Source organism: Rosa chinensis, chromosome 2 (genome assembly GCF_002994745.2).
Source record: "Rosa chinensis cultivar Old Blush chromosome 2, RchiOBHm-V2, whole genome shotgun sequence".
Classification (NCBI taxonomy): Eukaryota; Viridiplantae; Streptophyta; class Magnoliopsida; order Rosales; family Rosaceae; genus Rosa; species Rosa chinensis.
The window spans coordinates 65,135,527-65,148,153 of NC_037089.1; the positions used below are offsets into that span (position 1 = coordinate 65,135,527).

The window sequence follows — 12,627 nt, forward strand, 5'->3', positions numbered from 1 at the left end:
TCTTTTCTTTCATATATCTTTTTCTTTCTTTCTTATTCAGGTGTAACTCTTATTTCTTCTTCTAGTTCTTTTACATATTATTTACATGTGTTTAATTCATTTCGTCCGAGTCTATCTTTAGTTTCGATCAATCGAACAAATTCTTTTGTTCGCTGTAGTCCTCCTTTGATTTAGATCGATCATTTTTTTTTGTCGTATTTCTAGTCTGCCTTAGGTTTAGATCAATCAAAATTTCTTCTTTCATATATACCTCAAATATGGAATCGAATGAGGTGTTGATTTACCTTCGTCATAGTGTCGAGTACAAAGGTTTGATCTCAAATTTGCGTACCTACTATGGGTGTAATATATTCAGATGTCATTCATGTTTATATTCCTTTGGAGAAGGTAGAATAGTAATACTGAGAGAACGTAATATATTCTGCCGACCGCATAGATAATCTGACATCTTCCATTACTTAGTACAATAGTATGTCATCATGATTTTTGTTTTTGTTTTTTGTTTTCCATACGTTTCAGTTAGGAACAATAGAGCTTGATTCTAGATGGGTGTGTTGCTTGAATTTTCATGGTGGTTTCATTGTCTAAAGATTCATTAGATGTATGTCACTTGAATTTTTCTTGTTTTTATTAATAATTTGTTTTCTTCCTATGATATAGATATATTAAATTGTTTGAAATGATGAAAGCTTTCAAAATTGTTGACATTTGCCGAAGGTATGTTGTCTGTTATATTAGCTGCTTTATAGGGATTTAAAATTTAAAATTCAAAAAGTGCATAAGTTAATGGATTTTAATTTTTTTTTTCCCCTTATTTATCTCGATGGGCAAAATAGACAGACAAAAAAAAAAGTAATGCAATTAGCAAAGAAAATGTGAACGGACTGCATCAACTATTGATATATCAAAATGAACTTTGATCAAAATTTCTCAATATCCTTATAGCATGTATGTGGAGCATATACACTTTGTAGATGATCGATCTAAATATCCAGTCCAAAATTGCCAATGTGGTGAAGATGGAAAGGCCTAGCTAGTACACTATATAGAGTAACTGAGAGTTTACATTGCCCATACATCGATAATGTCTTTCTAGTAACTACATAAGCGAGATTAAGATATATACACTTGATTATTTCAATTTTCGAATAGTGCTTTGAGATTGTAAGGGGCAGTGGAATTGGGAGTTCCACTCCAGAATAGCCTAGCAAATTGCTGATTGACCCTTTCTGTTGGATGGGCAGAGTCAAAGAAGACATATTTACTTGCATTAGGGCACAAATAATACTCTTTGATACCTCTTTCGCCTCCGCAGCTTAAAATTCCTCTATATGGACCACTTCCACAACATGCCACCTTCCCCTCCTCAAAACCTTAATGTGCCAAAAAGAAGTACAGTGAGTTCAACCTCCTAAAAAAAAGAGGTCTAAAGACCTTTAATATGATGGTAATTAGATAGACACTAGACCCCAATAACTGTAAGTGTCAATATGCATATCAAAAACTTAACACACACACACACGCTGTGTAAATATGTAACCAAGAAAATGAAAATGTACCATATTTAGAAGGGTGATTCATCCTATCTCTCAGAAACTCATTATAGTCAGAAAGTGAATATCTGAATCCCTTGAGTTTAGTCTCTAGCTTCTGAAGGAGTTTTGGAAGTGCTTTGTTGTGGAGTTTTACATACGGCGTAATTTCTTCAAAGCATCCATGACCTTTTTGTTCCTGCTCAACAGCTCTTGCGAACGGTAAACAACCAAGAGGATCAAGGCTAAGAAACCCAAAATTTCTTCCTCCTTTCTTGTATATTTCCTGGTGCATTGAAATTATTGACTTTATTATTATCAATTATCATTAGCAAGTACCATATGTATAAAAAGAGAACCTAAGCTATTTATTTGGAGTACTAAAAGCTTACTTCGATTGCTGCAGTTATGTTGCCTAGAACTGTTCCTACAAATTCCCTATGAGAGTAGGTTCGAAGGATGCTGGAGTTTGTACCAAATATGTATGAGTAATCGTTGCCTCCGACACTAAACAAGTAAATAGCTCTTGATATCAGAGTCTTAGCTTCTTCATCCCCTAAATTCTTCCTCAATGACTTACGAACTTGCTCAAAATATGAAAGCTGGGAAGTAAGGTCTATCACCTGAAACAAGGTTCAGAGACCAAAGAAATAGTTTTTTAACAAGCTGAGTCGAGCATAGACAAGTCTTATCAAATTTTATATAGCCTTCTACACGTACGCATGGCTTTCTTAATGGCAATTAATTAAGATCATTTACATGATTATAGAACTAGTTAACTGGTGAACCAAATAAATAGGTGCAAAATCAGACGCCACATACCAAACCTTGGCTAGTTTCAACTAGAGCACCAGCTCCTGCAGATGCAAAGTTTGCACCATATGTAAATTGATGGTTGCCGGGTTGTAGATATGGTGGAATAATAGGTAGTTTTGCATACTCAGCTATAACAACAAAATATTAGGGTAAAGTTATTTTCAATTCCAATTGTATCCCTAAACTCTTATATGTAATTGTAAAGTATATTGATCTTACCTATAAAATCTGAAATTAAACGACCATTCGAAAATCTTCCCGTTGGATATTTAAAAAAGACATCACCATATGGCCGAAAATTTGCCCGCAAACTAGTGTTGATGTAGTTATTGTTTCCAGCATCAAATATTGAATCCCCGAAGATGAAAATAGGTGCATGTTCCTTCTTCGACGACCCACGCTCGCTGTGGCTAAGGGTTGTGATGATGAGAAGGCTTGTACAGAAACCAAAGATAAAGTTATGGAAGCTGGTGTTTGCCATTTTAGATGCAATGATCTTCACCAATAATATATAGTAGTTTCAGTTGCTATTTATAAAGGCATGCATTTGGGGGCAGGTGCAACAGAAACTAAAACAAATCAAGCAGATGAGCTTTTGGAAAGTCAAACAACCATTATCAAGCTGGTGTTTGCCAGTTTAGATGCAATGATCTTCACCAACTTCAGTTTCAGTTGCTATTTATAAAGACATGCATTTGTTGGCAGGTGCAACTGAAACAGATCAAGCATATGAGCTTTTGAAAAGTCAAACAACCATTATCAATAAAAAGTCCAAACCAAAACAATTGAACATCATGGTCTTTTATATTAATTTCATCGTTCATTAACTTGTTAGTGGATATTTAAGTGGCCATACATTTAATTATTCTTGAAAATTCTAATATTTTTACTTTTAATATTATTAAGATAAATATATATGAGTAGAATCTGGATTGCTTGTAACATTGAATGTGTTCGTGCGAATAAACTTTCACTAGTAGACACTTACATAATTGTAATGAAGTAACCTCTTCCAGAAGCAAAGACATATTCTTTTCGGCAAAGAGATGACCAAGTAATGGATGCTTAAGAATGAAAAGTTCAATATGCATGAGTTCAATCAAAATTAGAAAATCTATATTCTCCGACTTTAGAATATATAACCGCTGGATCATAATGTTGATTACTAATATAAAAGGCTCATAAAAGAATGTGCAAGAGCATCCTCCTCTTTTATTTAAAGATCAAAATTAGCTTCAAAGATGTGGCGAAGCTTCTATATACAGTGGTTCGCAATTTACCCTAGCCTCGACGGCACACGCAGATGTGTACCCATTCAACAACATGAAACTTGTTGTTGCATATATTTATATATAGACAGATCCATTGACGAATTCTGAATGTGGTTGACAATTTGTCGTTTCAATCCCTCTATTAGATAGGGTTTATTTTTGGAGTTGTACCAATCCTATCGTAACTTAATACTTGCTTTCGAACAGTGCTTTCAAATTGTAAGGTGCGGTGGAATTGGCAGGTACTCCGCTCCAGAATTGCTTGGCAAATTGCTGATAGAGCCTTTCTGTTGCATGACCTGAGTCAAAGAAGACATACTCGGTAACATTGTCACATAATTCATACTCAGTAACACCTCTTTTCCCTCCACAGCTTAGAATTCCTCGATAAGGACCGCTTCCACAGCATGGCACATACCCTTTCTCAAAACCTTTGCCAAAAAATAATGTATCAACAAAGAAGTGTAAAGTTAGTATGTGGAACTTATGAAGTGACACCCTGTTCAAAGTCATTAAGAATAAAGACGAAGATTGCACCAAGTATGCACACACCATATTTCGAAGGGTAGTCCATTCTTTCTATAAGAAAATCATGGAATTCTGAAAATGAGTATTTGAATCCCTGCAGTTCCTTCTCTAGATTTTCCAAGAGTTTTGGAAATGCTATGTTGTGTAGTGTGACATATGGTGTAATTTGATCCAAGAATGCACCACTTTGTCCCACTTTGAGTATTCTGGCGTAAGGTACACAAGCGAGGGCCCAAATGCTGAAAAACCCAAAATTTCTTCCTCCTTTTTTATATAATTCCCATCATATCAAAATTCACAAATCTGATTTGTTATCCATCGCATGACCAACTAATAATCGGCAAATGTTTATCCATAACCAACAATATATGGACTGGATAATCTGACATGTGAATATATACACTCGTTTGTTGTAAAAAAGAAGATAAAAGAATTTGAGAGAGAGAGAGAGAGAGTTTAGACGCAAAGAATGGAGTGTGTCTATTCATCTCACTATGACGTTTATATAGGGCAACATCTTGTGTACAAAGGTAAAACTTAATAGTTACACCAATCACTCATACGATTACGATTCTGTCAATTGCTAATTAGAAGTATGTCAATCACCAATCAATAGTGATCGCACACATCAAGCAATACCCATTGCATGAATAGCCATTATCATTTACAACACTCCCCCTTGGATATTCCATGTCAATAGTGTTGCCTATGCTGTGCGTTTCTAAGTTGCTTTGTCAAAAAACCTTGCCGAGTAATAAAAATCCTGTGGGAAAAAAACAACCTTGGTCGAAGGAGAAAAACAACACAACGCGCATGAGTGTGGAGTAGTTGTATCAGAACTTCAAAGATGGATGAAGTCTTGTCATTAGGATCATAAGTAGGTAGTGTGTCTATGAGAGGGATGCATTAGAGTTACGTACAGCACCAAAACCTTGCCCGATAAACCCAGTGGGAGAAACCCTTGGTCGAAAGGAAAAGATGAGCATATGCATATATGTCGAATCAAAACATCTTCAGAATGTACTATAATTGGGGTGACCATGCTAAAAATGTGCCTCGTTAAAACCTTGTCAGGTAACAAAACCCAATGGGACAAAATAACCCTAGATGAAGGATAAAAAGAGCACACGATGGTCAAGTGGGTATGCTTCAGGACACTCCCCCCGATTTCAACTCCCTCTGAAAATTACATGTTAGGTAATTCAAATAGTTTACATAGACCAATACCTTGGACATGCTTTTGGAATGTAGACTTTGGTAGTGACTTGGTGAAGAGGTCTACAAGATTGTCTTCATATCAAATCTGTTTATCTTCAATCTTCTGATGCTCCTGTTGTTGCTGGTTGAAGGAGAACTTCAGTGCAATCTGTTTGGTGTCGTCTCTTTTGATGAAACTCATCTTTATCTACTCTATGTAAGTAGCATTATCCTCGTAGATAATGGTTGGTTCATCAATGGTGGAATGCAGTCCATATGTGCTTCGAACATGCTTTTGTGATGGCTCTCAACCATATACATTCATGTACTGCTTGGTGAAGAGCTAGAGTTCCAGCATGATTCAAAGAGGTAGCAACAAGGGTATGTTTCATAGACCTCTAATGAATTGTAGTATTCCCAATGGTAAAGACATAACCAGTTTGGGAATACGCCTTGTGCGGGTTTGGTAGATAGCCCGTGTTAGCATATCAACAAGGCGAGCATCATTCTGAGGACCAATAAGGTTTGATCCATTCCTTGATGCATATGGATAGAATAAGCCCATATCCTTTGTAACCCTAAGGTAGCAAAAAATGTCTTTTATGTCATTCAGTGGCGGCGTGTTGGCGCAGAACTATATCTAGCGAACAAGTTCACATCGAATGAGATCTCTGGTCTAGGGCATTGAACCAAGTACAATAATGCATCCATTGCACTTAGATATGGGACTTCTGGCGCCAATATCTCTTTATTATCATCTGCAGGACGATACGGTTCTCTCTAGAATTCGGACGACCATGGGTGTGCTTGCTTTTATCCTCATTAAAGCATCTTAACATCTTCTGAATATAATTTATGGACCAAAAATTCATCTACACTATGCTCGGCCTCCAAGTCAAGACAATAATTTGTTCTCCCAAGGCCTTTCATTTCAAATTCTGACTTTAGATGCTTTACGGTTTCCTTGATCTCTTCAAGAGTATCTATCAAATTCATGTCATTGACAAAGACTGCCATAATTGTAAAATCGAAACTTGTTTCCTTAATAAACACTCATGGGCGTAGTTTATTATTCACATCTCTCATCCCGATCAAATATTCACTTAGACGGTTATACCACCTCCGTCTAGATTGTTTTAATCCATAAAGTGAATGCCTCAAAACTAATGAAGAGCGTGTTCCGTGGTCTAGAACTATTTGTATCGGGTATCTTATGTCCTTCAGAAACTTTCATGTATATCTCTATATCATGATCCCCATAGAGATAAGTTGTGACCACATTCATAAGCTGCATATTCAACTTTTTAGAAACTACCAAACTGATAAGGTAGCGGAACATTATTACGTCCATTATAGGATAATACGTCTCCTCGTAATCAATCATAGGGCGTTGAGAAAATCCTTACGCCACTAGACGAGGCTTGTACATCACAATTTCGTTTTTCTCATTACGTTTCCTTACAAATACCTATTTAAATCCTACAGGTTTAACATGGGGAGGTGTAGGAATAACAGACCCAAACACCTTTCTCTTTGTGAAGGAATCTAATTCGACTTAGATTGCTTATTTCCTTTTTGGCCAGTCGTCTCTTTGTTGATATTCATCAACAAAGCAAGGTTCGAGGTCATCACTTATTATAGTTTCAGTGGCCACCGCAAATACAAACATATCATCGATGATAATCTCATTCCGATTTCAAATCTCACTAAATTTACCTAGATTTCTCTATTCTCGAGAGTGGGTTCAAATGTTGGAACGTCCCCTAACATGGTCTCTTTTAAGATATACCCATAATCCGGATTTATCTCGTGAGCGCTGTAGATGAGGTCGAGCCTCAATTGTGTTGCCCGCCTATTTTTTTAGCCAAAACTTAAATTTCCCACTTTTTTTGTTTTTGTTTTTTGTTTGTATTTTTGTCCATTTATCCATTCAGTGTTCATGATCTCTTGAAGAGATTCTCTTCTCTCAGACACCAACACTTGCAGCTCCCCATCTCTCTCGCGAAATCTCCCTCTTTTTACCCACATGGCTAAAAGCACCAGTCGATGTCGAAGTGAAAGCCTATCCTCTAACAATTCAGATGGGTAGATACTTCTCTCTCATCTGCACACCAAATTGGGGTTTCTTTACATTTCACCTTTTAAGATTTCTTTCAGATTGGGGATGAACATGCTTCGCTTTGGTATGCCAATTCTATTATTGGGCTTTTGATATTCATAGTTTTCTAATGGTTATTGAGCAGCTCAGGCTGTCGATTTGAAGGAGCAGAATCCTGACACTCTCGCACCATCATCGATTGTTAGTTGGCTGCACAATCTGTAATTTCAAGCATGAACTGCTTATATTTACAGCGACATTCTACTCATGGCATCCAATGGTGTCCCAGGACTTCCAAGTATGTTTCTACTAGCTAGTTGTTGTTTCCACCAAACATTTAGCCTTGTTTCTATGGTGAAAAAAGTCTGATACTTTTATATGGGATTTGTTTTAACACTGACAAGTTTGTAGGGAAAAATCTAAGCAACCACGGGTTTGGGAAGATGTTCTTCACATAGATGGGTAAGTACCAGGATACGCGTTCAATGTAATTGATAGTTTGGTACAACAATGTTAAAATTTTTTCTTCAAATAGGTCCATGGATTTGTACTGTCCTGCAATATTAACGTATATGATAAAATGGATATAAAGTTCCATTGCTTTTGCTAGGTGAGGATCCTTTAGATTACGATGTTAAACTCTCACATAGATTTAATACTATTAGACTAATATTGAAGAAGGATGTTACTTCTCAGTATTAAACATTAACTAAGACTGCTGTGGTGAATTGAGACTCTAGTTTTTCTTTTCTTTCTATGCCTGTAGTTTACTTAATTACTTTGTATGCTGTGGTGATAGTACTAGAAAAATGCCCTCAGACATCGGCCAAAAACCGATGAAAAAAAGAATCTCGACCAATGTCTTAGTGGGTGATGAGAAAGATCCGGAAAATTCAGACATCAGTTTTTTGCCGATGTCTAGTAACATTATACACATCGGTTTCTCATTATAAATCGATGTAAATACGTTTAAATGATAATAAATTTGTATGTTTATATATTGTCAAACCCTCATTTTATTGCCTTTAATGATTAAAGAAATATAGATCCGGCCTACAGCATAACTATGCATTTTAACATCGTTATTCATTTAAAAAACGATGACTGATACTATTTCACACATCGGTTTTCTAGTCTTCATCGATGACAATACTTAAACTAGACATCGATCTCTATCTAAAACACGATGTGCACTAGTTTGTGGCACATCGGTTCCAACATAATAATTCGATCTCTTGTGGTTAATAGGACATCGATTTTCATTTTGAGATTGATGTATCTCAATGAACATCAGTCTTTATGGTTATAACTGATTTAAACTTTATGTATAGACATCATGTTCTTTAGATGAGGATGATGTCTGCAAATTTACGAAGCACAAGAAAGTACAACAGAAGATATATATATATATATATATATATCATCTATATATATATATATATATATATATGACTTCTTGTTTTGAAGGACTGGAGTATTCAGATTCCGTCACTTCCGATGAGGCAGTAGATGACATGGAACTGCTAGCAATTGCTCCATTGCTTATGCTCTTTGATGCTACTGCAGGGTTTCTTTGAGGATTGTTATCCGCAGTAGCTGCTGCCCCTTCATATGCTAATCTCTTTATCATGTTCATGATAGTTAGCACCAACTTGGTGGACGAAGAGAGAAGGTCTCGGAAGCTGTAGCCACATTAGCCAACAATTATTAGGGCAACTCTGGTAAAACATTTTACAATTTCTCATATTTGAGAACCTATAACCCGAGTCCATTCTCAAACAATTAACTAAATATCATTAAGCCAACTATTACGGTTAACTACTTCAGCATGATAAATTGGATCCATAGTGCTTTAAAGAGTAAAAAGCCAACGAAGATGACCAGCAGATATAAAGAAAGAGTAAAAAGCCAACAAAGATGACCAGCAGATACAAAGAAAGAGTAAAAAGCCAATGAAGATGACCAGCAGATACAAATGATTTCTGCCATTAAGATACAAAAATAGATAAGTACAGATAAACACCAACAACTTCATCTATCCTTGGTAAAAGAAAAGTATATACCTTCTTTTCATAAAAAAGAATCTCTTCTGAATTTCCACCCAAGGAATTCTCAACTTCCTTCTGCTCCTCTGCCAGCATTCTAGACTTGTCAGACTTTTATATGCAGACAATCAATGTAAGTCTGTAATCAAAAGAAAAAGATCACTGTATGCATTATAGCTAGGCAGCCACCTCAATGACAAGCGCTTGACCTTTAACAGAGTATAAAAAGAGATACATAAACTATTCATCAAAAAGTTGAATATAATCTGGACATCGAAAACCATAGAAAATTGCACAGTATAGCCAAAATTTACCTGGACGGAAGATGATTGACTTAAGCTACTCCCTGAAACAAAACAAATAGCCAAATTAAAGTAAGTTTTCAAATTTGAGTGATGCTAGATCATAATTCTCTTCAAAAATAGTCACCAGAAACCAATCAACAATTCCGTTCAAGAGAACAGAGAAAAAAAAAAGTTGCATTGGTATATGAGAACAACTCATCTCCAGATAAGTTTTATAATACCTCATAGCAAGGTTTAACTCCATCCCTCTAGAATATAATCATCTAGTTTAGGGAAAACTCATAAAAAGTACTTAGATGCAGAAGAGGCTTACCTAATTTCCTCTTCTTTTCTTTATCATTCAGCACTTGAGACAAAATGGAGTCTATTTCAAATTACTTCTTTAGGATGGTTTCCATCAATCTGTGTATTCAAGAGATAAAGTGCAAGCTGCTTTCACATATTCATATAGGAAAAATAAAAGGAAAAATGAGAACAGTAACTAAGTTACCCTTTTCATTATGTTTGAGTAAGTGGATAAGATCGCATCTGCATTTTTCTTTTATATTTCAAGACGTGACTTTACCTAGATGAAAAACGGAAATTGAATTACATGAACCAAATGTAAGAACTAATGATGGATTGATAATGAATTCGATTTTGCAATGAAGCCATACATATGCATATGAGAGAATGACCTATGACAACTTGTATAAAGAACATGAGAGTAAATGTAAGATGCCAAATTACTTTTTCCTCAGTGTTATCAGGCCGGGTAGTCAGTCTTGCTTTAATTTCCTCAGTCTCTGGTGGGAAATTTTTGACATGGAAATTTCCTCAGTCTAGCCTCCTTCCAACATATCTGTCGATTAGAATTTCATCAGGAACCTGAGTATTAAGAAATAACATCTGTGTAATTAAAGATCAACTCTTTCTGAAGCAATTTGGATGTAATCACAAAACTATGAAATGCTTATAGTTCTACCAGGATATACTTCTGTACAAAAGTTCTAATCTACTTCCCAAATGGAAATTTGGGTAGAACTGTAATACCAATTAGAAACCATAAATTTAATTCTCTTTAAAGGCACTATAAAAATATGTTCATTGTGTCTAAAGAAAGTCAGCCAAGTAGATAAAACTCACATACATCTAAGACAATTTAAACATCTGGTATGATCTTCAAACTCTGCAAACTTTGTGCTTGGCTAAAACTTCGCGGATATCCATCCAGAATCCACCCATTTTCTTTTGCATCTTCTCGTGATAATCGTGACGTCACCATCTACACAATAGATTATGTTACCAATTAGATAACGGAGTCGTGAAAAATGTAATATGAAATGTAAATGCATAGAATACATACAGCTGTGACGATTTCATCAGGAACCAACTTGCCAGCATTCATGAACTCTTTGGCTTTGTTTCCAATATCAGTCCCAGATGACACTTCAGCTCTTACAAGGTCCCCTGTTGATATGTGCACCAATCCAAACTGAAGAACCAAGATAAATGATGCATATATCAATCCTAGCAATGAAAATGTAAACTACTTAGTTCCCCAGTCTCCAATTACAATCCCTATGAAAATGGTTACCTTCTTGACAATCAATTCACACTGAGTTCCTTTCCCAGAAGCCAGTGCACCGAAAATCATAACCTTCAAAAACAGCATCAGCTTACAGAACAAAAGTTAACCCCGGAACTGAACCCAAAATTCATGTATTAGCTTATTTCCTGCAATCAAAATTCATTTGGATTCTAAAAACAAATCAGAATTCACAAACCCAAATCAAATTTCTCAAACTAGCTATATTAAACCAAGCTAACCAAACAACCAAGCGGAAGCAAATCCAATTCTGAGAAAACCCAGAAACAAGTTGGCTACAGCTCACAAGCCGATCCTGCTCTAAGGTGATAACTAGATACATCCAAAGATATACAGCCAACCCAACCAAGCCCACCAACAATTAATTCGATTCCAACAATGCTCTGGTGGATCAATCACAAACCCATTAACACAAATCAAATGTTGGAATCATTTGTTTATCTCGGATCTCAAAAAACCAGCCCCAGAGACCAAACAACAACCTAAATAATCTTTTTATAGCCCAATCACTCAAAAAAGGATCAATTCAATCTGAAATTCGTAAGATACTAAGTTTAAATGTTACCTCCGTGGTGAAATTGATCTTGAACGTGACCGGGCTGAGCTCCGGCGTTGTCGAGCTGAGCTCAGTCTGTCTATGACATGATATTTACTTGGTTTTTGGGGATCTGCAAAGTGGATATCGGAGATTTTGGAGGGAAGGACGGAGGAAAGTCGAGCTGAGCTTCCCGACAAGCCCAACAAACAGAAGAAGAAGAAGAAAACGATGAATTTGAGAAAAGATTAATTAGTGATTGTATTGGTGAAGAGAATAGAGAGAATGACCTCGAGGCGGCTCGGGTTGGAGAACAAGCTCGATACGGCTCAGGTCGGAGAATGAGCTCGAGGTCAGGTTGGAGAACGAGCTGGAGGAGGCGATGGTTGGAGAATGAGCTCAGGTCGGAGAATGAGCTGGAGGAGGCGATGGTCGGAGAAGGAGCTCAGGTCGGAGAACGACCTCGGGGCGGGTCAGGTTGGAGAACAAGGTCGCCAAGGTGAAGGAGGTGCTGAAGCCAAGAGCACGAGTTATTACGGTTCGAAAGCTTCAGACAAAGTGAAAAAAATAGAAGTGTTGGGGGAATGAAATAATTGGTCCCCGCGTTTCTTAAAAATTTCAAATTTAGTCCCTCCGCGTTTTTTCAAAATTTTTAAACGAGACTTTACACATCGGTTAATTTAACGACCGATGTTTATAATCATAATGGAAA

The 12,627-nt window shown here is 36.4% G+C and overlaps 1 protein-coding gene and 1 pseudogene across 2 annotated transcripts; both read right to left on the reverse strand.

Annotated features, from left to right (window-relative positions):
- Positions 1 to 942: 942 nt before the first annotated feature.
- Positions 943 to 3,040, reverse strand: LOC112189417 (GDSL esterase/lipase 1). Of its 2 annotated transcripts, none has more exons than XM_040515443.1 (5): positions 2,568 to 3,040; positions 2,355 to 2,389; positions 1,925 to 2,155; positions 1,560 to 1,818; positions 943 to 1,373 (listed from the first exon to the last, which is right to left on the reverse strand). In XM_040515443.1, exons 1-5 carry the CDS (start codon positions 2,827 to 2,829, stop codon positions 1,138 to 1,140), a joined length of 1,023 nt encoding a protein of 340 aa, XP_040371377.1. In that variant the 5' UTR covers positions 2,830 to 3,040; the 3' UTR covers positions 943 to 1,137. The 2 variants fall into 2 exon arrangements, with proteins under 2 accessions (XP_040371377.1, XP_024184520.1); XM_024328752.2 differs by having other exon boundaries at positions 2,355 to 2,476.
- Positions 3,041 to 8,558: 5,518 nt separating this feature from the next.
- LOC112190244 lies at positions 8,559 to 12,487 on the reverse strand (annotated as a pseudogene).
- Positions 12,488 to 12,627: the final 140 nt, after the last annotated feature.